General features: G+C 33.9%; 2 protein-coding genes across 2 annotated transcripts; both read left to right on the forward strand.

Annotated features, from left to right (window-relative positions):
* Positions 1-26,394, forward strand: LOC103512372 (calcium-activated potassium channel slowpoke-like). The gene is made up of 11 exons (XM_026825862.1): positions 1-239; positions 3,134-3,289; positions 3,912-3,988; positions 5,794-5,862; positions 11,570-11,635; positions 15,064-15,099; positions 15,567-15,702; positions 16,817-16,879; positions 19,925-20,102; positions 25,479-25,703; positions 26,128-26,394. Exons 1-11 carry the CDS (start codon positions 115-117, stop codon positions 26,392-26,394), a joined length of 1,398 nt encoding a protein of 465 aa, XP_026681663.1. The 5' UTR covers positions 1-114.
* Positions 20,322-21,075, forward strand: LOC113468742 (calcium-activated potassium channel slowpoke-like). Its single transcript, XM_026825863.1, has 2 exons — positions 20,322-20,380; positions 20,764-21,075. The coding sequence occupies exons 1-2, from the start codon at positions 20,348-20,350 to the stop codon at positions 20,989-20,991; spliced, it is 261 nt and encodes an 86-aa protein (XP_026681664.1). The 5' UTR covers positions 20,322-20,347; the 3' UTR covers positions 20,992-21,075.
* Positions 26,395-26,868: the final 474 nt, after the last annotated feature.

Below are 26,868 nucleotides of genomic sequence, written 5' to 3' on the forward strand. Positions count from 1 at the left end.
GTTGCTTGTTTTACTTCGGTTCGTTCAGTTTTATTCTCTCTACTTATAAATTCTTTATTTGATTTCTTTTCCGTTCCTTTTCGAGTGAGATTTTTGTTCTGTTTCTCTTTTGCAATGTTTTTGCAGTCCCCCGATACACAAGCATGGCAGAATGATTACTTACAAGGGACAGGCTGTGAAATGTATACAGAAACTTTGTCCCCCTCTTTCACAGGGATGACGTTTCCTCAGGCTAGCGAGTAAGTGTCACACCGGATGCCACTTAGTTTCATGACTAAATAAAATCCTTAACCAAAAATAATAATTAGATAACTTGGAAGTTTTTGTCAGAATTTTGAAATAAACGAAATTGATTGACTGAAATTATTCACATTGGTTTGTTTGGATTGAAAGCTTTGTTAATAAAATTAGTCATTTTGATTGATAAAAAATGGGCTTTGGACTTGGAAATCCAATCTCATGTCCAAGGTCACACACAATAAGCCTCCACTTGGGACATTTTGAAAAACAAAAATCTGGAGTGTATCGTAACCACTAGTTCTTGCCTTTTGAAGTATTTTCTGACACCATTTTTTTTTTTTCATCAAAAAATCTGAACCAATGTGAAATATTTCAACTTTTTTAAAACATAGTGCATAATTCTCTTTTCAAGATTTCTTCTTTCTCTGTCGGGTTTTGAACGTTTTTTACTACTTCTCCTTAATTTCTTTTATTTTTCTTAGTTTTCCAAAGATATTGTTTTTTTTTTTTTTTTTTTTTTTTTTTTTTATGGAAGCTGCTTCTGTACTACATTTAACAACAAATCCCTTCTTCTTTATAATACATGATCCAATAGCTTGCTACCAACATTAAATTTCAATAATAGCCGATATGAACAAAGAAGAACTAACATTTCTACTAACAAATATTGATAATAAAGATGCATCCATTTCGAAACACAACTAGGTGATGCTCATATTAACAGGACTAACATTTTTTATTTCTGAGATTAAGAATGAATCTAACATTTTATTAAAAGAACCTAACATTTTAACTACGTAAAACGAACTTCTTTAACAGTAATTTTCGCACGCTTTCTCCTCACTTGCACATTATGTAGGTGTCTAACATTGTTAAGAATAAAATCATAAAAATAGAAAGTAAAAAACACTATTCATAATTTCATTACATTTCCTACTGAACAGTTTGATGTAGGTTTACTTCTTGTATCAACAGGAGGTAATTGAAGAAATAATAATATTTTCATAACTATATTATGTCGTCAAAATCTTAACAAAAGTATAGGATTTTTATAATCAGTAGCTTTTAACTTACTATCAACACAATAGACAATAAATACAAAAATAACTTTTTTTAAAAAGATTAGAATATTTAGGTATTTCTATTTATTGGTATTTTCCCACAGTATTTTACACATTTTCTAGTTTCTAAATCAAGATTAAAAAAAAAAAAAACACCTTGTCTATCTAAATTTACTACTGACGTATCAATGATTTTATCAAGGTTCACCAATAATATTTTATACTTACATCAAACGTCTTCTTTTCTCCTTTTTTCCGCACTTCTTTTACGAACTTGATGGGAAAAATCAGTGGCTACATTTCGGAAAGGCGTACGAGCGATTCAGATGGTTGGGCGAGCAAGTATGTGTTTTTATTTATTTGTGTTTTGTGTTCACACATGATTTTTTTTTTACTTTGTTATTCCTTTCAGTTTTCTCTATGTTTTTTTACATTCAATTCGGTTGAAATTATTAATTTTTCCAAGGGCTCCATTTCTTATTGCAAAGTCAGTGATGATTTGATCACCGCTGTCTTATTTACATAATTAAACATTAAGTATATGTGTTTTAGTTTCATTTTTTAACTGTTAGATATTGAAAAGGGGGAAGTTATTAGATATTAGAGCTGATTTTCATTTCGGATAAAGAATATGGCCTGCTCCGGGGAAATCTCGTAAGAACATCAGGGCAGAAAAATCCTATTGGTTTTCCTTGTATTAACTGCCCAAAAACTAGCTAGATTATACCCCATAATAGGAAGTTTTTAAAGAGTATACCTATTTAATATAACGATTTTATTGTAAATAGAGACATATCATAAAATTTGCATTACTTTCAAAACTCATTATATGAATGAGGATTCTACTGACTCTGTTTACAATATTGCTACAGTAGGAACTAGTTTTAATTAATTTAGTCTTATTATCACTATAATTGTACCTAATTAGAGGGTTGGGGTAAAAGGTATTACCTAGATACCTGCTTCTTTTTTTCCCATCTAAAACAATGTACCTATTGGTTTATTGTGTCAAAAAAAAACTATCGTTTTCACCTGCTTTCATTTAGAAGTTAGAACCATGCAACTATGAGCACCTTTACTACTTTTTCTTCTTCTTCTTCTTCTTCTTCTTCTTCTTCTTCTTCTTCTTCTTCTTCTTCTTTGACAACAACATCCTTATGTCAAATCTTGAAAAAGAACAAAAGTCATCTTAAATCAGTGGTCAACACGAATTTGTTCCTCTGTAATATTATTTTATGAGTACATAGATTGATTACGTAGATTATATAAATGTTAATTAATTAAAATAGTATGCATGAACAGTAGACAGTAGCATCATTGTTGGTAGAGTACCTAGTAAAGTAAACACATTTAAGTAAACTGCTTTATTAAAAGAAAACTTGCTTGCCCTTTTTTTCACAGAACTTTGCATGTACCATCATAGTAATAATTCACTCAATTAATTTCATTCTATTTTACCTGTAAAAATTTAACCAAGTAGCATAAAAAACTACCTAGTTAGGTACATAAGTGGTGGTTGGACAAATTTTACGGTGGAGGAAATGAGTGATACTCGAATGAGGAATAAGGGATATTCCAGGGCTCATCTGGATATAATGAACAAATTAGATGTTGAACACACAATACAATAGATTACAAGTTAAATATTTCGTAGCTTAGGTCTAATAGTTTTTCTGGAATCTGATGGTCATTTTAGAGGGATCTATCCTCATTTCCCCCCCTAATAGTTTCCCTTAAACATTCGGACAGACATACATACGTATAAGTACTCCACGCTTTCCTTTTATGTATGAGATTTGTTAACACATCTTTCGGTATTTGTACCTTTCCAGGCTTTGTTTCACAAAGTTGAAGCTGCTCCTCCTAGCGATAGAGATCAAAGGAGAAGATGGACGGGATAGTAAAATCTCAATCAATCCGAGAGGAGCCAAGATTCTGGCAAACACTCAAGGATTTTTCATTGCTCAATCCGCAGATGAAGTGAAAAGGTAGCTATGTCCGTTATGTACAATTAAATACTAGCATCATTATTAGTAGAGTACCTAGTAAAGTAAACAAATTTAAGTAAACTGCTTTTATTAAAAGAAAACTTGCTTGCCCTTTTGTTCACAGAACTTTGCATGTATACCATCATAGTAATAATTCACTCAATTTATTTCATTCTATTTTACCTGTAAAAATTTAACCAAGTAGCATAAAAAACTACCTAAAAACCTTTATTGTTAATTAGGTCAATGTATTTCCAATAGATGTGGTTTATATTTCGTGTGATATTTTTAAAATCATAAATACTAGTAATGTGTGTGTGTGGTTCAATTTTGAGTGACAATTTCCAGAAGTTTTTTTTAATTAAATACACTCCTGGAGCAGTAGAGACAGAGCACTGCCAATGCCGGATTCGAAATAGCAAAGATGGACATTTGTAGACGATAGTGGATTATAATAATGGATTGTATCTATTTTTAACAGTTTTCGAAACAAAAGATTATAATTTTTAGGTATTTAAAAACTCAAGAATGGTACTTATATTTGGTTAGGTTAAGTACATTTCTCTCTGAAACTTCGACTTAATTAAATTAAAATTAAATTGAAAATTAATTTTTGTTCCAGGGCGTGGTTTTATTGCAAAGCTTGTCACGAAGACATAAAAGACGAGACACTGATTAAAAAGTGTAAATGTAAAAACTGTGAGTATACTAACTTTATTATTCACAATAAAAAAAATCCTGCATACTCTTCCCCTTACTTCACTTATTTTTACTTCTCTTTCTAATATATGTTTCAAAGCGACAAAAAAATTGTCTTCGCAATATCATAAGGTAAATAAATACGCTGAACATTTAAGCGTACTTTAAGGCCATACCTTATTTTTGTTAAAAGGACAAGCCAGCACTACGAGATTTCCCTGGTGGTCACCCATCCAGATAATGAGCACGCTCAAATTTGCTCAACTTCAGTGATCCAGGGGGTACGTGGTGCATTGAACGTCCTATTGTCACTAGGTACCGAGTCTTGTAATCCGCGTTAGTACCCTAAGGCCATACATTTTGTATGAATGCCTGGTAATTATTTCTAGGTATGCAATGTGCCAGACATGTCATAAATCCGTATTCAACAATTCAATGCAGTTATTGGAAGAGAAAATAATTAATTGGTCCTTCGGTGCCAGGGAAATAAATAAAATTGGTCCTTTGGTGCCGGATGGAAGCAAAATATTTTGTTCTGTTTCAGGCATACTTGCTGAACATTCCATCCTGGGACTGGAAGCAGGGAGATGAAAATACCCAATTTAACAGTTAAATAAATAAAACTTCCAGTACCTACTTGATGCATAGAAATATTATTGTGATCAAGCGATCAAACATTATAAAAATGAGATTAAAGAGACATGGACTTACGGTTATCTAATTTCATTTAGAAGAAGTTAGGTGAATAAAATGATTACCTCTTCAATTTCTTTTTACAGAACATGTTTTAAACAAGTTTCAATAATTCAACAATACTTTTGACAAGTACCTATCAATCCGCGATGCAATAAAAGGGTGTAGCTGTAGATTTAGGTTCTACGTAATTATGTTATTAGATCTTTAAACTATAATTATGTTTAAAACAAGTTTCAATAATTCAACAATACTTTTGAGTACCTATCAATCCGCGATGCAATAAAAGGGTGTAGCTGTAGATTTAGGTTCTACGTAATTATGTTATTAGATCTTTAAACTATAATTCGCAACAATATAGTGCCTATATGTAGAACAAAATAATATTGAAGCATCAACTAAATATTTTCCACCCAACTGTATACACCACGATGGTAGGAAAGGGCAATATTTTACACAAAGAACACAGAAGTATTATTCATATTCATGAACTAAATACCACTGACACGTTCATTCCCTGTATTAATAACAAAGAATTCCCTTCTTTTCAACTTGTCTCCAAAACCCTTTAAAATGGCAAAATTTGGTGAAAATTTGTATTCTGTTTCTTTAGGAAAATGAAATCCCATCAACATCAACTAAATATTTTCTACCCAACTGTATACACCACGATGGTAGGAAAGGGCGATATTTTACACAAAGAACACATAAGTATTATTCATATTCATGAACTAAATACCACTGACACATTCATTCCCTGTATTAATAACAAAGAATTCCCTCCTTTTCAACTTGTCTCCAAAACCCTTTAAAATGGCAAAATTTGGTGAAAATTTGTATTCTGTTTCTTTAGGAAAATGAAATACCATCAGAAGAGGTTCAAACTTTTTAATTTGATTTCGGGGCTGAAGTTGTTTTTGTCCACAGCAGCGGGAGCTTCGACCCATGGGGTAGTCTAGATCCTCAAGTAGTTGAATAACCCATCAGAAGAGGTTCAAACTTTTTCATTTGATTTCGGGGCTGAAGTTGTTTTTGTCCACAGCAGCGGGAGCTTCGACCCATGGGGTAGTCTAGATCCTCAAGTAGTTGAATAACAAGTAGTTTCTTTGCAGATGTTGGAATGTTGATGATGCAAGAAGGAATGGTGATGGGTGACTCGATGGGGCCCCCAGACTACGATGGTAGGGGCAACATTGTGCGTGCTTCTTGTAGAGTGCTATACTAATAACTTGCGTCTGTGTACAAAAGAGTGCGAGCTTGGTGCCTATTCTCTTTTCAAAAACAAATATTCGCCTTGACAATATAGCCAAAATTTTACACACAAATAGCCAAAACGAAAAAAATAGCTTAAAAACAACATTGCAAATCATGTATAAAGACAACAATGAAAAGTTGAAAGTAAAGTGACTATATTACAATTTTCCTAACTTTTAGAGGCTTAACAAAAGTCCTAAATATTGTTATATTGAATTCCCAAAAGTTCTATTAACTGAATCAATTCCAAGAGTAAATTTGTCGTCTTTGAATAGTTGTATCAAACATAAGGCGGACTAATTATTTGATTTCATGAGATTACTTACTAAATTGTTCAGACACGTGAATAACATTTGGATTATTTTCTTTCCATAATGTTAGTTTCAAAAAATATTAGTAAGCACATTTTTTTGAACGCAGACTTAACATAATATGCCCTTGTTGCTCATGCCAATTTTTTATATTTATTTTTTTCGAAAAGAAGTATAAGCCCTTCCAATTTTGTTTCTTTTTAGCTGATAGAGCTTTTTACATTTTAGATTGAAAACTTTTTTAGGGTCTGATATTTACCCTTTTAACATGATTTTAATGTGTAAGAAATGGGGAAGAGCATACTACGAGAAAACAATTCAGTAAACATTTCAAGATTCATACTACGATTGGGTTTACCTTATAATACCTACCACATATCAAAACAGTTCATAAAATTAATCTTCACTTCCAAAAAAGACCTCTAGAATCTTCTTACAAAAAGCCTACTGAATTGGAAAGAAACCCGATTTACGATTTAGGCGGAAAGGTTGCGATATGGACAAGATTTGCGTACCTACATTCTTTTATCTACCTACATTCTTGCTTGGATTTTCGTTCTTTCCTTCTTTTATTGTTGGCTTACTCTTATGTACTATTTATTAATATTCTATGTACTTTATTTACTAATGTCTTCACGCTGCTCATTAATTTGTTCTATATCTCAGTAATGGCTGCTTCTGTACTACATTTAACAACAAATCCCTTCTTCTTTATAATATACGTACATCATCCAATAGCTTGCTACCAACATTAAATTTCAATAATAACCGATATGAACAAAGAAGAACTAACGTTTCTACTAACAAATATTGATAATAAAAATGCATCCATTTCGAAACACAACTAGGTAATGCTCATATTAACAGGACTAACATTTTTGATTTCTGAGATTAATAATAAACCTAACCTTTTATTAAAAGAACCTAACATTTTAACTACGTAAAACGAACTTTTTTAACAGTAATTTTCGCACGCTTTCTCCTCACTTGCACATTATGTAGGTGTCTAACATTGTTAAGAATAACATCATAAAAATAGAAAGTAAAAAACACTATTCAATAATTTCATTACATTTCCTACTGAACAGTTTGATGTAGGTTTACTTCTTGTATCAACAAGAGGTAATTGAAGAAATAATAATATTTTCATAACTATATTATGTCGTCAAAATCTTAACAAAAGTATAGGATTTTTATAATCAGTAGCTTTTAACTTACTATCAACACAATAGACAATAAATACAAAAATAACTTTTTTAAAAAAGATTAGAATATTTAGGTATTTCTATTTATTGGTATTTTCCACAGTATTTTACACATTTTCCAGTTTCTAAATCAAGATAAAAAAAAACACCTTGTCTATCTAAATTTATTACTGACGTATCAATGACTTTATCAAGGTTCACCAATAATATTTTATACTTACATCAAACGTCTTCTTTTCTCTTTTTTCCGCACTTCTTTTACGAACTTGATGGGAAAAATCAGTGGCTACATTTCGGAAAGGCGTACGAGCGATTCAGATGGTTTGGGGCGAGCAAAGTATGTGTTTTTATTTATTTGTGTTTTTGGTGTTCACACATGATTTTTTTTTTTTTTTTTTTTTTTTTTTTTTTTCCTTTCTTTTTTCTCTGTGTTTTTTTAAATTCAATTCGGTTGAAATTATTAATTTTTCCAAGGGCTCCATTTCTTATTGCAAAGTCAGTGATGATTTGATCACCGCTGTCTTATTTACAATTAAACATTAGGTATATGTGTTTTAGTTTCATTTTTTAACTGTTAGATATTGAAAAGGGGGAAGTTATTAGGTAGATATTAGAGCTGATTTTCATTTCGGATAAAGAATATGGCCTGATCCGGGGAAATCTCGTAAGAACATTAGGGCAGAAAAATCCTATTGGTTTTCCTTGTATTAACTGCCCAAAAACTAGCTAGATTATACCCCATAATAGGAAGTTTTTAAAGAGTTTTATTTGTTTTATTTTAATTTTGGTGTGGCATGATTGTCGTTTTTATATTTGACTTTACAATATGTTACTCGGACTTTTTTCTGCGGATTTTGTCAGCATTGTCTAAATTATCCACTAATTCTAGAGGAAAGTCCGAGTCAAGCACAATAAGTTGTACATAATACGTAGGTATAAAAATTCATGACATTAAAGGTTTTATTTGGTTTTATTTTGATTTTAGTTTTTAGGCGTGAAATACTTTTGTGTTGTGTGTTCAATAAACCTTTATTGTTAATTAGGTCAATGTATTTCCAATAGATGTGGTTTGTATTTCGTGTGATATTTTTAAAATCATAAATACTAGTAATGTGTGTGTGTGGTTCAATTTTGAGTGACAATTTCCAGAAGTTTTTTTTTCCTTCAATAGATGTGGGTTTTTGTTTTCTATTCAAATATCATTGAGTTTTCTTTTGAAAAAGCCTGGAGTGGTTTTGATCTCTGATTGTGTTCATTGCATAATCTCGTCACTCATTTCATATCACATTGGTTTTTTATTATTTGTTTTCTTTTCTTTTTTTTACTTTCTTTTTAGGCGAGGTTGAGTTTCCATTCTCTGAACCAAGTAAGTTAGGTTTTCTCTATTACTAATCCCCTAGCTAACGTATTAGTCCCATAACAATTTCACCTTTTCTATGTTTGTAGTGAGCGTTCTATTTGAGGCTGACAATTGCAATGTGTATGCTCCTTTATAAATAATATTAGTTTGCCTGCGCAAATGATTCGGTAAAATATTGTCAATCATTAAAAACTTCATAAGGACGGAAGGGCCATTAAACACATTTACCTATAAAAAAAGTCGGAACACTTTTATTTTCTAACTATGTACGTGTAAAAATAAATGATTAGATTATGAAATTGACTTACACTGCCCTAGCTAAAAGCTAAAACAATAAAAACACTGAATTATAGCTCTTTATCTTTATAGAGTTACCTCAAATGATAAATTAATTAACAATTAACTCTTTTTTATCCTGAGAATCACGTGATTAACTAATTTTTTAGGGAGTTAAACTAATGAAAGGTATGGAGAACAAGAATCTAGTGTTCTAGTGTCTTTATCTTTATAGAGTTACCTCAAATGATAAATTAATTAACAATTAACTCTTTTTATCCTGAGAATCACGTGATTAACTAATTTTTTAGGGAGTTAAACTAATGAAAGGTATGGAGAACAAGAATCTAGTGTTCTAGTCTAAAGATCCAGGTTTTGAGCCGTTCATAATTATTTTTCTTATCGATATTGATCATACATCATATTATTACATATCCAAACATAATATTCAAACATTACTAAGGCTTATGTCGCAAGCCAACATGCATAGATACATACATATTTACACACTTCAATAAAAACGCAATAAAACAAGTAGAAAAGTAATAATTACTTTAGTTATTAAAGTACGAGTATGTTTTAAAGAACATAATAAATAGGTAGACATTGGATCATCTTTATCCTAAAAATGAATTGATGAATAAAATTTTGAAAACAAAAACCGACTTTTTCTTGAATAGGTAGGTAATTATTAAAGTACGAGTATGTTTTAAAGAACATAATAAATAGGTAGACATTGGATTATCTTTATCCTAAAAATGAATTGATGAATAAAATTTTGAAAACAAAAACCGACTTTTTCTTGAATAGGTAGGTATAAACTTAGAGAAATAAAACAGGACATGATAAAGAACTTTGAGACAGAAAACGTTTTTACTTATTTATTCAACTAGGATACCTTACCCAGAAAAAAAAGTTACTAAATTTATGAATCATGTGGAAGGTACCTCATGTTACTTTTTTTAGTAACTTCTGGCTTTCTAATAAGGTAAAATCTCGCTATCTAAACTTCTTCATCTCAGTTTTATTATGTTTTGCGCAAAAGCTTACTTTTTTTCTCTTTATTTTCTCCATTTTGTTTTCATGCACGTACCGTATACTTATTCCATTCACTTCTCAAAATATATGGCACGTAGATAAAAAATAGTTTTATACCATCATTATGAACTTTGCAAGTCTCTTCATGTAAAAATACAGCACTGCACAATATTATTTTTCAGAACTTGTAGTTTCTTCTTACTGTAAATATGTATGTATCGTAAAACCATAGAACTTTTTTAATTAGCTAAATTTATTTTTTAGCTACGAAAAAATAACAATGTACCCAACCAGAAAACATCCACTATTGAAATTGGTCAAAGTTTTTTTCCTTCAACTTTTTACAGATGGTAAGTTCTTTCCAGCAACACCTAGGTACCTAAATTTTGAAAATTTCGAGTTTTCTACCTGTAACAAGGTACCCAACCAGAAAACATCCACTATTGAAATTGGTCAAAGTTTTTTCCCTTCAACTTTTTACAGATGGTAAGTTCTTTCCAGCAACACCTAGATAACTATATTTTGAAATTTTCGAGTTTTCTACCTGTCCAGGTTTATCTATTGTACGAAAATATTCACAAAAAATGTGTACGGCATAGGAGTTTACAAGAAATTCATCTACCTACCTATTTGCAAGAAAGAAGCGACAACTAGGTATCAAAGTAGAATTTGAATGTAGCAAAATGTAAGACCCATTTCTTATGAATGCCTGGTTTCTACCTGTCCAGGTATAAATATTGTACGAAAATATTCACAAAAAATATGTACGGTATAGGAGTTTACAACAAATTCATCTACCTACCTATTTGGAAGAAAGAATCGACACTAGGTATCAAAGTAGAATTTGAATGTAGCAAAATGTAAGACCCATTTCTTATGAATGCCTGGAAACTATTTAGGTATGCAATGTGCAAAGCATTAAACATACTTTACCTGTTACAATGGCACATCCACTAATTTTATTCTTTCAAGTTTCAAGCCATTTATATTCCTCTTTGGAATTCGTCCCTAAATTTTCAAAATAATAATAATAATAATAAAAGGTCGGGTTCCCAAATGTCGGAACGTTTGTTAATATTGTCCCTTTAATAAATAGGTAGGTAATATTTTTAGTCGGACTTTTTGTTGTTTTCTTAGTTTAGACCTTTAGCATTAGAATTTCCTCTCCTAAATGCCTGGAAACTATTTAGGTATGCAATGTGCAAAGCATTAAACATATTTTACCTGTTACAATGGCACATCCACTAATTTTATCCTTTCAAGTTTCAAGCCAATTATAAAAGGTCAGGTTCCCGAATGTCGGAACGTTTGTTAATATTGTCCAAATCACCTAGTTTTTTTTCCCCCTTTAATAAATAGGTAGGTAATATTTTTAGTCGGACTTTTTGTTGTTTTCTTAGTTTAGACCTTTAGCATTAGAATTTCCTCTCCTGTTATTTTACAGATGAGCATCACCCCCCTCCCACCTTCACTCCAGAACTTCCTAAGAAAAATACAATTCACATTCGAGGTATAGACTTTTTGTTTACAATAATATTATACATAGAAGCGAGTACCGAGTAGAAATGTAGATCATAGTAGTACTTATTTCTATTACTATTAAGTAGCGCTTTAGTTTCCCAGTGTATCTTGGAACTTAGTGAAGTTTAGACATTATTTGTATTTATAACTTAGTGAAGTTTAGACATTATTTTTATTTAATTAAAACTGAAACTACAGTCAACCGAGTAGGCAGATAAGCGACACAAGGATCGAGCGAAACAAAGTAAGTGAAACAAACAGCATACATACAACAAATAGCATAATTCATTGTACGATACAATGTAAGTTGAAACACGATATTTAATTATTTATTAATATTTTGAAAATATTTTACAATAGAACAATGCAGTTTGGAGATTTTCTCCTAAGCTGATAGTATTTGTATTTAATTAAAACTGAAGCTACAGTCAACCGATAGGCAGATAAGCGACACAAGGATCGAGCGAAACAAAGTAAGTGAAACAACCAGCATACATACAACAAATAGCATAATTCATTCATACATTGTAAGATACAATGTAAGTTACAACACGATATTTAATTATTTATTAATATTTTGAAAATATTTTACAATAGAACAATGCAGTTTGGAGATTTTCTCCTAAGCTGATAGTAATGAAGCTTCTTTTTGAAAGTTGAATATAAATTAATATCTAATTAATAATTACTCCGTTTCTTTTGTGTTCTAAAAATCCCAAGGTTTGCGACATAAGTCAAGTAATTTTTGATTATTTCATTATTTATTTTCACCATCAACACAACTTTAGTAAACACTATTTCGGGCAAAGTACTCAATTTTAATATACCACCCTACAAAATGGCTTAGTTAGGTACACAGCAGGACAATTTCAAAAATATAATTTTATTATTATTTTACCATTTACTTTCAATATTTTTAATAATAAAGAAACACAACAACAGCAACAACTTTATTATTTTATACAAAAAAAAGTAAATTAATATTATTATTATTATTTTCTCAGGCACATTTTGTTCAAAGTTTCCAATGCTTTTGACATAAATATTTAGCTTACCGAAAAATGCACAATAAGTAAATTAATATTATTATTATTTTCTCAGGCACATTTTGTTCAAAGTTTCCAATGCTTTTGACATAAATATTTAGCTTACCGAAAAATGCACAATAATACGCACATGTTTTGTGAGTTTATTTGCACTAACTCTTCGCACAGTTATTATCATGTTTTAAAATGAAATTGTTAATTTGAAGCGATCAATATTTCCTAGAGCGCTACAAAATGTCAGCTTTTTGCGTTTGAAATTTTAATTAATGTCATCGGATTAGTCACATTTCACCTTTTATCAGTCCAATATAGCACTCCACAATTCCACATCAATTCCTCCAAGCACAACACCCAATAATATTGAAGGATTTTCTGTAAGCAGGATTGGGTTCCTGCTAATTTGAGCTTAACGGTTTTAGGTCCTTAATTATACTAATCAATTATGTAGAATACCTAAATGTTTTATACTCATACATAAAGTGCTTTGATAACATGTCAATGGCAAAAAACCACTTTCTAACTCTCAAAACATTGTTTTTGCTTCGAACTCCCTCTTAGAGAAAATCCCTCAATTGGATTTTTTTTATATACATATATATAATTTTCCAAAATCCACTAAAACAAAATCAGCCAATCAACCACGCACGTAGTTTTGCACCTTAGTTTATCGTAAGCACTTGTAGTTTTATGATAAGTGAAGCAGTATAGAGTTTACTCGTTTCCTTTTACTTGACCAGCTATACCTCTGGTCTTTATATTACCGAAATGGCTCTCAATACCTATTACCAAAACGGCCAAGTGACTTTCCTCCTGATTATACGAGTCTAAAAATTGTAATTTTAATAGTAGGTACCTGACTAGACTTCGAATGACTGCTTCACTTAATTTTTCCCCCTTAAGTAACAATACATATATACATATTGATAGAGCACCCTTAGCTAGGTATGTAAATTTTTTAATTAGTTGTACAATAAACCAGGGTAGAATTTGGAAAAGAGTTTCTTTTTATCAGAAAACCCAGCACCTAATTGAGGAGTACGTCTCAATACCTATTACCAAAACGGCCAAGTGACTTTCCTCCTGATTATACGAGTCTAAAAATTATAATTTTAATAGTAGGTACCTGACTAGACTTCGAATGACTGCTTCACTTAATTTTTCCCCCTTAAGTAACAATACATATTTATATACATATTGATAGAGCACCCTTAGCTAGGTATGTAATTTTTTTAATTAGTTGTACAATAAACCAGGGTAGAATTTGGAAAAGAGTTTCTTTTTATCAGAAAACCCAGCACCTAATTGAGGAGTACTGTCTCTTGTCGCTCAGATGGGATGCTACGACACAGACCACTATGGCAGATGCTTCATTTAAAAAACTACCTAAATATGGTTCAAAAGTTAATTACAAGATTTGACCCATACAAAGAAAAGAGATCTTAGGTAAAATGAAAGCTTGTAAAAAGGCGAAACACCCAATAGAGCGAAAAATGGGAATAGATAAGGTAATTATGTAGTCAAATTACTAAAACATCATAAACAATATCACAAAAAGTCCAAGAGCTTTTATCAAATGGGTCGGATCCTACAAACAATACGGATTAACGTTGATTCAATTCGGCCTGCATATTCGGGTTAATAGAACCGAAAAACCATGAAACTCTTTCGTGTTAATATAGGCCGGGCAATTTTGGTGTGGCATGATTGTCGTTTTTATATTTGACTTTACAATATGTTACTCGGACTTTTTTCTGCGGATTTTGTCAGCATTGTCTAAATTATCCACTAATTCTAGAGGAAAGTCCGAGTCAAGCACAATAAGTTGTACATAATACGTAGGTATAAAAATTCATGACATTAAAGGTTTTATTTGGTTTTATTTTGATTTTAGTTTTTAGGCGTGAAATACTTTTGTGTTGTGTGTTCAATAAACCTTTATATTTTGGTGTGGCATGATTGTCGTTTTTATTTGACTTTACAATATGTTACTCGGACTTTTTTCTGCGGATTTTGTCAGCATTGTCTAAATTATCCACTAATTCTAGAGGAAAGTCAAAATTACTAAAACATCATAAACAATATCACAAAAAGTCCAAGAGCTTCTATCAAATGGGTCGGATCCTACAAACAATATGGATTAACGTTGATTCAATTCGGCCTGCATATTCGGGTTAATAGAACCGAAAAACCATGAAACTCTTTCGTGTTAATATAGGCCGGGCGGTGCTTCGAACTCTTGACGTTCGCCGGCCTCCCGGCACACTTGATACTCAAGGTGATGGGGTTTCTGGCTTTGTTTTGTCAAAATGTTTTGGTCTTCATTTTGTGTTTCCTTCTACTTTTGCTTCTTCCGGTGGTGGACTACTTCCAGGTGATAATGGGATAAGCAAGGAAAAAGCCGACGCATGTAAGTCAAACAAGTTTTCTTTTCATCATTAATAATGTTTTGCCCTGCAGTTAGGCATTGTAAAGGTTTGTCCACACATAGTCAACGGCCGTCAATCAATCGACCATTGAATCGATGGTCGATCGACTATGTGTGGACACAACTTGATTATATGCTGGTGGTCCGAAATGAGCTAGGTATGCGCCAGAATGCAAATTTTTTTAGGAGAGGAAATTCGCCTCATACCTACCTACACAACTTTGTAAACCATCTCTGGGTAGTGTGCTACAGGGCTAGTGGGTAGGTACCTATTTAAACAGCTTTGGGCTTAAATAGGTTATTTTTTGCCATTATTTTGAACATGTCTACTATGAAAATCTTTTCTTTTCAAGTAACGTCTTGTTGCCAACACCTTGTTTGAACGGTGTTCTATTCCACTTGTTTACTTAGTATTTCGTTTACATGATAATTGCCATTGTTCATTTTAGTGGTAGGATTGCGTAATCACAAGAGCAATGCTATTCCAACATCCCTCACAAGCAACACCCAAGTGCCAATGAAGCAAGTGAACAAAGTAAAACCAGTGGTGAATCGGGCCGTGGCAGACAATATCGGATACAACCGGTAAGTTCTAGTGGAACCAGAAGGTTTAGTGGGACTCTAGGATCTAACTTATTGGGGTTCTAAATTGACACTTTGAGGGCCCAAGCCAAAAAAAGGTGTAGGTTCGAGCTATGTGGTTTCAATCATCTATGACTCACGGAGCACTCAAAGTGTTAAGGGAGAAAAAAAAAATCTCATTTTCCATATCTCTATGGACTTTTTGAGTCTTTTTTTTCTTCTTCTTTTCATTATCCTATCCTTTTGGGTGACATTGAAAATACTATCTCTTTCTTTGTACCTATAACTATTTAGAATTTTAGGCTGACTATCCTCAATATGTCTGCATCATCTCTTAAATCTAACACCTTGATTTAAGAGATGACGAGTCTAAGGTTGATTTTACAGTTTATGTTTACCCCATGTTCAGAAAATTGTACACATTGTCACCCACGCGTCACTTTTTACACCCCCTGTGATGTGTGACTATGTTATGTTTGTTTTTGTTGACAGAAAGATTTCCACAGGGTGGGGGAAAAGCGTTTGATTTTGTTTTGTCCTTTGATTTTGTTTTTCTTAATTTTTCTTTTCTTTTTTCTGATTTAGTGATTTTCCACTTAACTTGGGTATAAATACCTAATATGTACCTAGTTTTACTGACTGATGGAATATTAAGGAATGCTCTAAAAACTGGAAAAGTCTCCCTTTTTAAATTATTTGGTTTTTAATTTTATTATTTTTTCAACATCAAATTTTCAAATTCTAAACGAAAACCTTGTGAAGATATCACGTAATGTTTGATTTTGTAAATAATTTTCTTTTGATTTTCGTCATTTTCTTTGATTTTGATTATTAAAAAACGAACAACACTTTGATAATTATTATGATTATAATCAGCGGTTGAAAATAAGTTTATACATTTTATAGGTGGTTAGGATTTCAAAGAATAGGAAAAAGAAAAAAAAGGTAAAAAAAAGTACAACTCGCATGACAATGTATTGGTGCTGACTGTTACTTGAGTTGTGTGAAATTCAACTTTGGAACTAACATAAGATTTGAAAGTTTTGTGTTTGATTTTAGTGTTTGCAATATAGCGATGGGGTAAGTCCTCTAAATGTTACCAAATGTTTGCTTGCAGGGCACCTACCGAGGAACCCTCTTATGCAGGCTATCATCTGGCTTATGAAGTCAAAAAACTCATGTACGCTAACATTTCTTTCTATATTACCGTACTTCTTTATCCATTCTCTTTTCTTTGTTTACTTTTTGTTGTTGTTCGCCCCTCCCCGCCCCCCTTCCCCCAAATTTATTTTATTTGGTTATGCTCAATTTATAATTTTCCGAGTGGTTGACTTTGAAACGTTTTACCCCTCTTAGAGCTGTTTGGAGTTGGGAAACCAAAGACAACTCTCTCTATTTGGAATGACTTAGTTCTTCAAATACTTCACTCTATTCTTCAGGACTTTATCCTTTTACTTTTAGCTGTTGGAACGATTCCTAGCTTATTAGTTTATCTCTCTCTCTCTCTCCTAGAAAAAAAAAGTTGTCATCTAGCATAGTTAGATAAATTTCACAAATTGCATCTAGAAAATCGGAACCTTGTACCTACATCTCTGCTTGTGTAAAATGATCATATCCATGGGACAGTTGTAAATTCTTTTACTTTTAGCTGTTGGAACAATTCCTAGCTTATTAGTTTATCTCTCTCTCTCTCCTAGAAAAATAAAGTTGTCATCTAGCATAGTTAGATAGATTTCACAAATTGCATCTAGAAAATCGGAACCTTGTACCTACATCTCTGCTTGTGTAAAATGATCATATCCATGGGACAGTTGTAAATGAAAATTATTGGACATCGGCTCAGAGTCCAGTATAAACTCAGCAGTTAACTGAAAAGCCATAAAAAAGTCCTAACAAACTTGAAGTAAAATGAAATTCTATCAACCTTGTTTGCTCTTCTATGGACCATCAATACCTGCAACTGTTTCATTTTGGTTTAAGGTCAAACAAAAGCACATTGAAACTCCTCTTGTAAACTTTGTACAAATTCTTGTACTGTAAATCTCTCACACAATCCAGCGTACATGCTTATTGACAAGCTTGTTTTTCCAAACATTGTAGCCTTTTATTTCAGATGGTTGACCCAGATTAGACTCCTTTTTTCATTTCTTTCATTTATAGGTATAATAATTCAAAACTGTATCTAGAACTGTAAGTACATCACTACAATTCTTTTTCATTCTTAAAGCAATTCGTTGATTTTTTACTTTTTTAAGCAATAAGACATTCTTTATTGGCTACTAACCCAAAGTATCTAATTACATTCAGGCTAATGATCTTTTGAAATCATGTCATAAAGCAATTCGTTGATTTTTTTACTTTTTTTTAAGCAATAAGACATTCTTTATTGGCTACTAACCCAAAGTATCTAATTACATTCAGGCTAATGATCTTTTGAAATCATGTCATTATTTGAAGAATAGAAACTTGTGTAATTCTTCCGACTCAACTGCTATACAAAGTTTATTAGCCCTATATTTTAGTTCTTTTCGTTTATTCAATCATTGCTTTACTTAAAATAAGGAATATGTAGAATTTTACTTGAAAATCGGAACTACAAATAGGCTCAAGGGGAATTTTGTGACTAGAATGGAATCAGATTAAACAACTTTGGGTATCTCTTTTATAGTCGATAAAATCTTCTTAAATCTGTCGTTTCAGTGCTTCCAGATTTTCGTGGTCACTCTTTTGTATCTGTTTCTTTTACAAATTCCAACTCAACTGCTATACAAAGTTTATTAGCCCTATATTTTAGTTCTTTTTGTTTATTCAATCATTGCTTTACTTAAAATAAGGAATATGTAGAATTTTACTTGAAAATTGGAACTACAAATAGGCTCAAGGGGAATTTTGTGACTAGAATGGAATCAGATTAAACAACTTTGGGTATCTTTTTTATAGTCGATAAAATCTTCTTAAATCTGTCGTTTCAGTGCTTCCAGATTTTCGTGGTCACTCTTTTGTATCTGTTTCTTTTACAAAAGTCGTTTGTAAATTTTCTTTATTATTTGTAGTAGTTAGCATGGATTTTATTGTTTGTATTTTTATAGCTTTCTCTCTCAATTTAAACCGATCTTGTTTGTGTTGTATCTTGGAAAATTAAAGGATAATTGAACTTTTCTTTTTCTTAAAATTGGCACATTTTAAGGAGATGTCATTGAATATAAGTAATGCTCTCTGACCTACATAAATACATTTATGTCTAGAATAAAAAACTATTGAACCTAAAGGATAATTGAAATTTCTTTTTCTTAGAATTTGCACATTTTAAGGAGATGTCATTGAATATAAGTAATGCTCTCTGACCTACATAAATACATTTATGTCTAGAATAAAAAACTATTGAACGAGAGGAAGCATTAAAAATATTTTTTTTATTGATTTCAATAGCATTTTTTTCAATTTAATTTCGGATTTTCACGTGTTTAAATAATATTTTTATGTTCCTTATTTGTGTTCTTTTCTTTAGTCCTTTTATATTATTAGCACACATCCACCTTCCCCTCACAAATTTTACAACACTTTTTTGTACTTTTCAAAATAGCTTTGAAATTTTTTTTGAATTTACTTTTTAATAGTCATAAAAACAGTAACTAGGTAGGATTTGTTTGTCTTTTTTTTTTTTTTTTTTTTTTTTTTTTTAAAAATTTTTTTATTTTTTTTTTTTTTTTTTTTGTTTTTTTTTTTTTTTTTTTTTTTTTTTTTTGCTACAAAATTTATTCATCTTCATTTGCTTTGCTTCAGTTGGAGTCACTACTTTTTGAACTCACTGCAAAATATTGAAATGGTTTATTTACTTGTTTGTGTGTAAGATTACGACATGGATAGGTAATTTCATAGTGTGCCCTCTTATAATAGTGCTTTGGCATATTTTTATCGAGTCCAATATTGCTGGAATATTGAAGTTTGTTGGGTTTTTGATTAGCTGTGATTTAACTTCAGTTGTTACCTAAACACTACTGCGTTTGAGTCTATTTGTCTTTTTTTTTTTCTTTGGGGCATAGACCACTAATTAGGGGATAGAACACACAAACATGCACTGCCCCAATTTTCACATGTGTCCATTTGATAATACATTGATAAGATACAACTCGACCTAACACACAAAAATTGATAAGATCTTGCGAAAACAAAACAGATCCCGTCTAAACCAACTACCCTAATAGAATCCCTCTTTAAATTCTAGGCCTACCAACAGAGCTGCTGCCGGCAGCGGTAATAACGTCAACAACAATAACAATCTACAAGTGGGCATAGCGGACGATCAGGCAAAAGATTTCGACTTCGAAAAGACTGAAATGAAGTACGACTCCACCGGAATGTTCCACTGGAGTCCGGCCAAAAATTTAGAAGACTGCATTCTGGTGAGTCTAAAAAACTGAACTACCTGTTGGAAGCAGAGCAAAAAAAAAAGTGATATCCCCACAAAAAACAATTTGTGTTAAAAAGTAAACGCTAAGAATTCTAAATTTATCTAATAAATAAAAATGAATGTTTGTGTGTGTGTTCGAACTTTATGCCTGGCCAAACCGCTCATCCGATTACTATGAAACTTTGTCAACTTATTGCTTGCACTCAGGGGGCCGGATTACGGGGTGGCTACAGCACCATGGACAGTTTGTCTAATCGAGACAGGTGTCGGGTAAGTTTGTAATGACAGGGTTGGGAATCGAACTTGTATGCCGCCCGCCCCAGGAGCAAGTAAGTTGTGGAAATAACACCACTGATGAACCGTTTTTAAAGGTGTGTCCACACATAGTCGACTGGCCGTCATCGATGGACGACCACCAACTATGTGTGGACACACCCTGCCATCACCATTCGGGGAAACCTAAAGCCGCTACAACAAAAGTTCTAATAGACTCGTATAGGTATACCTTGTTTATTCTGCTGAGATGGGACTCTGTAGCAAATAATTTGCAAGTTTACTGTTGCTGAAATCATTCCGTGTATTTTTTGGGGTACGGTTGAGATAGGACTGAGAACTCCCAAGATAGAAATTAATTAAATCCTATTCTCTTTCAGGTGGGACAGATCTCACTCTATGACGGACCCCTGGCTCAATTCGGGGAAGCAGGGAAATATGGGGACCTGTTCGTTTCGGCGCTCAAGTCGTACGGGATGCTCTGTATTGGATTGTACAGGTTTCGGGATACGAGTAGCTCCTGTGATGCCAGTTCTAAACGATATGTGATAACCAATCCACCGGACGACTTTTCTCTACTGCCCACCGACCAAGTGAGTAGAATCTAACGCAAGAAATGGATTCATCAATTCAATCTGAAGTAGGTGATAGCTACACAAGTAACAGAGGTCAACAAAAGTATTGATTTATTAAAGACTAGCTTTTCGAATTTTCCACCTCAAAATGACATTATAGGGATTCGAATCTCACCTTCCCAAGTAAAATTCTAGTCTCTAGGTAGCTAGGTACTATGCTCATTATGTAGGTAATTTCATAGTGTGCCCTCTTATAATAGTATTTTGGCATATTTTTATCGAGTCCAATATTGCTGGAATATTGAAGTTTGTTGGGTTTTTGATTAGCTCTGATTTAACTTCAGTTGTTACCTAAACACTACTGCGTTTGAGTCTATTTGCCTTTTTTTTTCTTTGGGGGATAGACCACTAATCAGGGGATAGAACACACAAACACGCACTGCCCCAATTTTCACATGTGTCCATTTGATAATACATTGATAAGATACAACTCGACCTAACACACAAAATTTGATGAGATCTTGCGAAAACAAAACAGATCCCGTCTAAACCAACTACCCTAATAGAATCCCTCTTTAAATTCTAGGCCTACCAACAGAGCTGCTGCCGGCAGCGGTAATAACGTAAACAACAACAACAATCTACAAGTGGGTATAGCGGACGATCAGGCAAAAGATTTCGACTTCGAAAAGACTGAAATGAAGTACGACTCCACCGGAATGTTCCATTGGAGTCCGGCCAAAAATTTAGAAGACTGCATTCTGGTGAGTCTAAAAAACTGAACTACCTGTTGGAAGCAGAGCAAAAAAAAAAGTGATATCCTTACCAATTGTGGAAATTGGGACTCGAACACACTTTTGGACCAAGTTAGGTACGTACGTACATCATTTAAAACTTTTAGCAGTTTTTCCCCTAAAAGAGGTTCTTTTGAAAAAATTCTCAAAATATCTAGATAATTAGTAGGTCCTCTAATAATGCGTTGATAGAACATATTTAGTTCCTGTTTCAAACATTGCTTTTCCATTTCCTCTTCAGAGTAGTGCTTCAACGTGATATCTCCACAAAAAACAATTTGTGTTAAAAAGTAAACGCTAAGAATTCTAAATTTATCTAATAAATAAAAATTAATGTTTGTGTGTGTGTGTTCGAACTTTATGCCTGGCCAAACCGCTCATCCGATTACTATGAAACTTTTTGTCAACTTATTGCTTGCACTCTCGTGAAGGTTATATTTAAACTCGAGTTAATGAAAAAGGAGGAATAATCTCATATGATTACATACCTTGTTCTCGAACTCATGGTCCCCGATTGCGGGAAGTCTCTGGAATTAATTAGCTGTCTGGCTGGGGAGATGTTAAACAGGGAGTAGACCAGCTTAGTCTGGCTGGGGAACTATAAGCAGTTAAAAGAATAGCAAAGGTTGAGTGCGAAGGGCATGAACACGTAACCATATGTCAGCCCAAAGCAATAATTCTAATAGGGCTGATTGAGAGGCTGACAAAAAACACAGACCCAGAAAGAAGAAATCTCCAAACTAATTATCTCCCTCTTTCCCTTCCAGACCTACTTCAATCAGAACGCGTTGACTTTGATTCGGTCTCTGATCACGGGAGGCGCCACACCCGAATTAGAACTGATCCTAGCAGAGGGGGCGGGATTACGGGGTGGCTACAGCACCATGGACAGTTTGTCTAATCGAGACAGGTGTCGGGTAAGTTTGTAATGACAGAGTTGGGAATCGAACTTGTATGCCGCCCGCCCCAGGAGAAGTAAGTTGTGGAAATAACACCACTGATGAACCGTTTTTAAAGGTGTGTCCACACATAGTCGACTGGCCGTCATCGATCGACGACCACCGACTTTGTGTGGACACACCCTGCCATCACCATTCGGGGAAACCTAAAGCCGCTACAACAAAAGTTCTAATAGAATATAGGTATACCTTGTTTATTCTGCTGAGATGGGACTCTGTAGCAAATAATTTGCAAGTTTACTGTTGCTGAAATCATTCCGTGTATTGGACGACCACCAACTATGTGTGGACACACCCTGCCATCACCATTCGGGGAAACCTAAAGCCGCTACAACAAAAGTTCTAATAGACTCGTATAGGTATACCTTGTTTATTCTGCTGAGATGGGACTCTGTAGCAAATAATTTGCAAGTTTACTGTTGCTGAAATCATTCCGTGTATTTTTTGGGGTACGGTTGAGATAGGACTGAGAACTCCCAAGATAGAAATTAATTAAATCCTATTCTCTTTCAGGTGGGACAGATCTCACTCTATGACGGACCCCTGGCTCAATTCGGGGAAGCAGGGAAATATGGGGACCTGTTCGTTTCGGCGCTCAAGTCGTACGGGATGCTCTGTATTGGATTGTACAGGTTTCGGGATACGAGTAGCTCCTGTGATGCCAGTTCTAAACGATATGTGATAACCAATCCACCGGACGACTTTTCTCTACTGCCCACCGACCAAGTGAGTAGAATCTAACGCAAGAAATGGATTCATCAATTCAATCTGAAGTAGGTGATAGCTACACAAGTAACAGAGGTCAACAAAAGTATTGATTTATTAAAGACTAGCTTTTCGAATTTTCCACCTCAAAATGACATTATAGGGATTCGAATCTCACCTTCCAAAGTAAAATTCTAGTCTCTAGGTAGCTAGGTACTATGCTCATTATGGTAATACCGTCATCTCCACTAATAACTCAATGTGGTGCAACAGTCATTGAAACCAAGAGTTAAATGAAGTGTAAGTGCATGAGACATCTCCACTAATAAAAAATTTAATCTAAGGTGGAGCAACAGTCATCTCCACCAATAACTCAAGTATAATACAATGTATAAGACATCTCCATTGACAACAAATCAAAATGTGGTGAACCAGTCATCTCCACTAACAACAACAACAACAACAACAACAACAACAACAACAACAACAACAACAACAACAACAACAACAACAACAACATATTAATATTTAATCTTAGAATTTATGGTTGACATTTTCCTCATACAAAAGTAGAAGCAAATAGACCACAAGTCAAGATAATCAAAAATTTCGATAGATCAATTTGATTATATATATTTTTTCGTTGTCATAGGTACCTACCAAATAAAATGGTCGTAATTATGTACTATGTACGTACACATTTCTCAAGACGTGATCTCTACCCCTAAAATATTTGCAACCTCTGCGAAGAAGTTCAACTATGAAAAAAATATTGCAAAGGCATGTTTCACTTACAGGAGAGGATAGTACGCCAATCGACAAAAATGTCACGTACTGTCGCCAGTTCAATCACGCAGGCAAAACCTGGGGTGTCCCAGGGTTGCCAAAGTGTCCTCACAGAATGTCAGGGGTAGACAAGGCACGTGCTAATGGCGGCTATCTCGAGCTATGGCGTCTATTTCGGGCGGCAAAGTTACCGCCCCACGTTAAGCCATGGCATGATTGTTTGCTATTGTGCTCTCGAACTTGATATTGAACTGACAGTGACGGTCAATGAATAGAAAAAATAAAAAATAAACTGTTTGAGTTTAAATACTGAACGTTTTTGTTTTTCGAGTTTCAAATCTGAACGTTCTAGCTTCTAGCACGATCTAGCAATTTCTTTCCGATTTTGAAAGGCGTCCGGGCGTAACAGGCTTTATGACGTCTTTTCTCACCTACGCTCCGCTAGGATTATTTTTGACTTCAGTCATATCATAAATGATATTAAATTAAGGAATTTGCGTACGAGAAACTGCTTGTTTTTAAATTTATTGTCCCGATTAGCCTTAGAAGTACATTTTAATTGGATGTCCCTTACAGACCAAGTTCAAGTCAAAGTTTAAAGTTTAACCGTCACTGAACGTCATCAATGCTCTTTCAAGTTGACTTGGTGAGATGAAAAGCTGACGTGACGTCTTCCTTAACACTTTGGTCCTTCAAGGCGTTGTATAATCAGTGATAATATCTACCATCTAGGATTCTAATCAACACGAGATTTTTCTTATCAATACAACAGGAGGGACCTTCAGCCGAAATCCGTATGTCACTACCCTGGGGACTTTTTATCTCACAGTAATTACCCTCCTCTCCCCTCCCTTTATCGCTTCCCCCTCTCCCCTTTCACCGAGCAGAAATTGTTTTTCTCTGGCACCGGGAATCATAACTTGGCGCGAACACAAGAATGTGGGCTTCACTTGACAATGAAAATACAGCTCGCCATAGGAGAGTATATACGTTGTCGTGTAATTATACTCAATATACTCATCATAGGAGTATATAACTATATATATATTATATATTTTGTACTCAACTCATGACGGCAGACTGACAAGCTCGCGAACGAAACTGGTCGAGAGTCGATATGCAGAAAAAAACGAAGCGAGATTTCGAAATAGTTTCCAACTGAGAAGAAATTGCCAGACCAGACGAAATGACCTGAGCGGTGAACTCGGAAATTATTAACACTTCGTGTTAAAAAAAGTAAACGCCAAGATTATTTTCTTTTTCTATCATCCTACAGGACAGGAATCAGGCCGCCATGACAGTTCTCAACGGTCACGTGGTCGTATGCCTATTCGCGGACCCAGACTCCCCCCTGATTGGTCTTCGTAATTTAGTTATGCCACTCCGGGCATCGAACTTCCACTACCACGAGCTGAAACACGTGGTCATCGTGGGCGCGGTCGACTACATTCGGCGCGAGTGGAAAATGCTCCAGAATTTGCCGAAAATTTCCGTGTTGAACGTAAGTTGACTTGAAGGTTGTAGGCAAGATAGATAGGTACTTAAAAAAAAGAGGTTTGGCAGAGGCCACTGTAACTGCTAATGTCTTATCATCCCGAAATCCAAGAGAGAAGGAAGACAGGACAAGAAAAAAGACAGCCGTTCCGAGAACGAACATTATCTCACCAGGATAAAATCCGCCCCGGGCAGGCAAGATTTTGAAGATGTGACTGTGTTGTGACGAGGAAAGAATAAAATGGACACTGTTTATCCTGCCTAAATACATAGAAAAGAATACGTACCATGACCTTAACATAAGGAGAGAACTAAACTGTTGAGACAACTAAATGACACCAGTGGAGAGACTTGAGAGAGAGACTTTGTGAGTAAAAATAATAATAATAATACACGTCCCGTAATAACTGTTCTTGTCGACTTTTTTCCAGGGCTCTCCACTAAGTCGGGCAGACTTACGGGCCGTCAACGTGAACCTTTGTGATATGTGCGTGATATTGTCGGCCAAAGTGCCGAGTCATGACGATCCGACACTGGCCGACAAGGAGGCTATTCTGGCGTCCCTCAATATCAAAGCAATGACATTCGACGATACGATAGGAGTGCTCAGCCAAGGTAAGTACACTGGGGAGTGCGGGGACTGGCAACTACTAACAAGGGTAAAGAATGTAAAGATGCGTTTCAAAAATCCACTGTAGAACTTCAAAGACTGTGGCCCAGTTTTTACTTCCAAGGTCTTCTCCATGTCTTATTATGAGAGAAAGATAATTTGACTCGAAACTTTGATCCCATCGGGATTCGGGAACTAATCCCGGATTGCTTACGGGCTACACTAGCACTACCCCTACGCTCCGCTAGGATTATTTTTGACTTCAGTCACATCATAAATGATATTAAATTAAGGAATTTGCGTACGAGAAACTGCTTGTTTTTAAATTTATTGTCCCGATTAGCCTTGAAAGTACATTTTAACTGGATGTCCCTTACAGACCAAGTTCAAGTCAAAGTTTAAAGTTTAACCGTCACTGAACGTCATCAATGCTCTTACATGTTGACTTGGTGAGATGAAAAGCTGACGTGACGTCTTCCTTAACACTTTGGTCCTTCAAGGCGTTGTATAATCAGTGGTAATATCTACCATCTAGGATTCTAATCAACACGAGATCTCTCTT

This window comes from Diaphorina citri, unplaced genomic scaffold (genome assembly GCF_000475195.1).
Source record: "Diaphorina citri unplaced genomic scaffold, Diaci psyllid genome assembly version 1.1 scaffold831, whole genome shotgun sequence".
NCBI classification, from domain to species: domain Eukaryota; kingdom Metazoa; phylum Arthropoda; class Insecta; order Hemiptera; family Psyllidae; genus Diaphorina; species Diaphorina citri.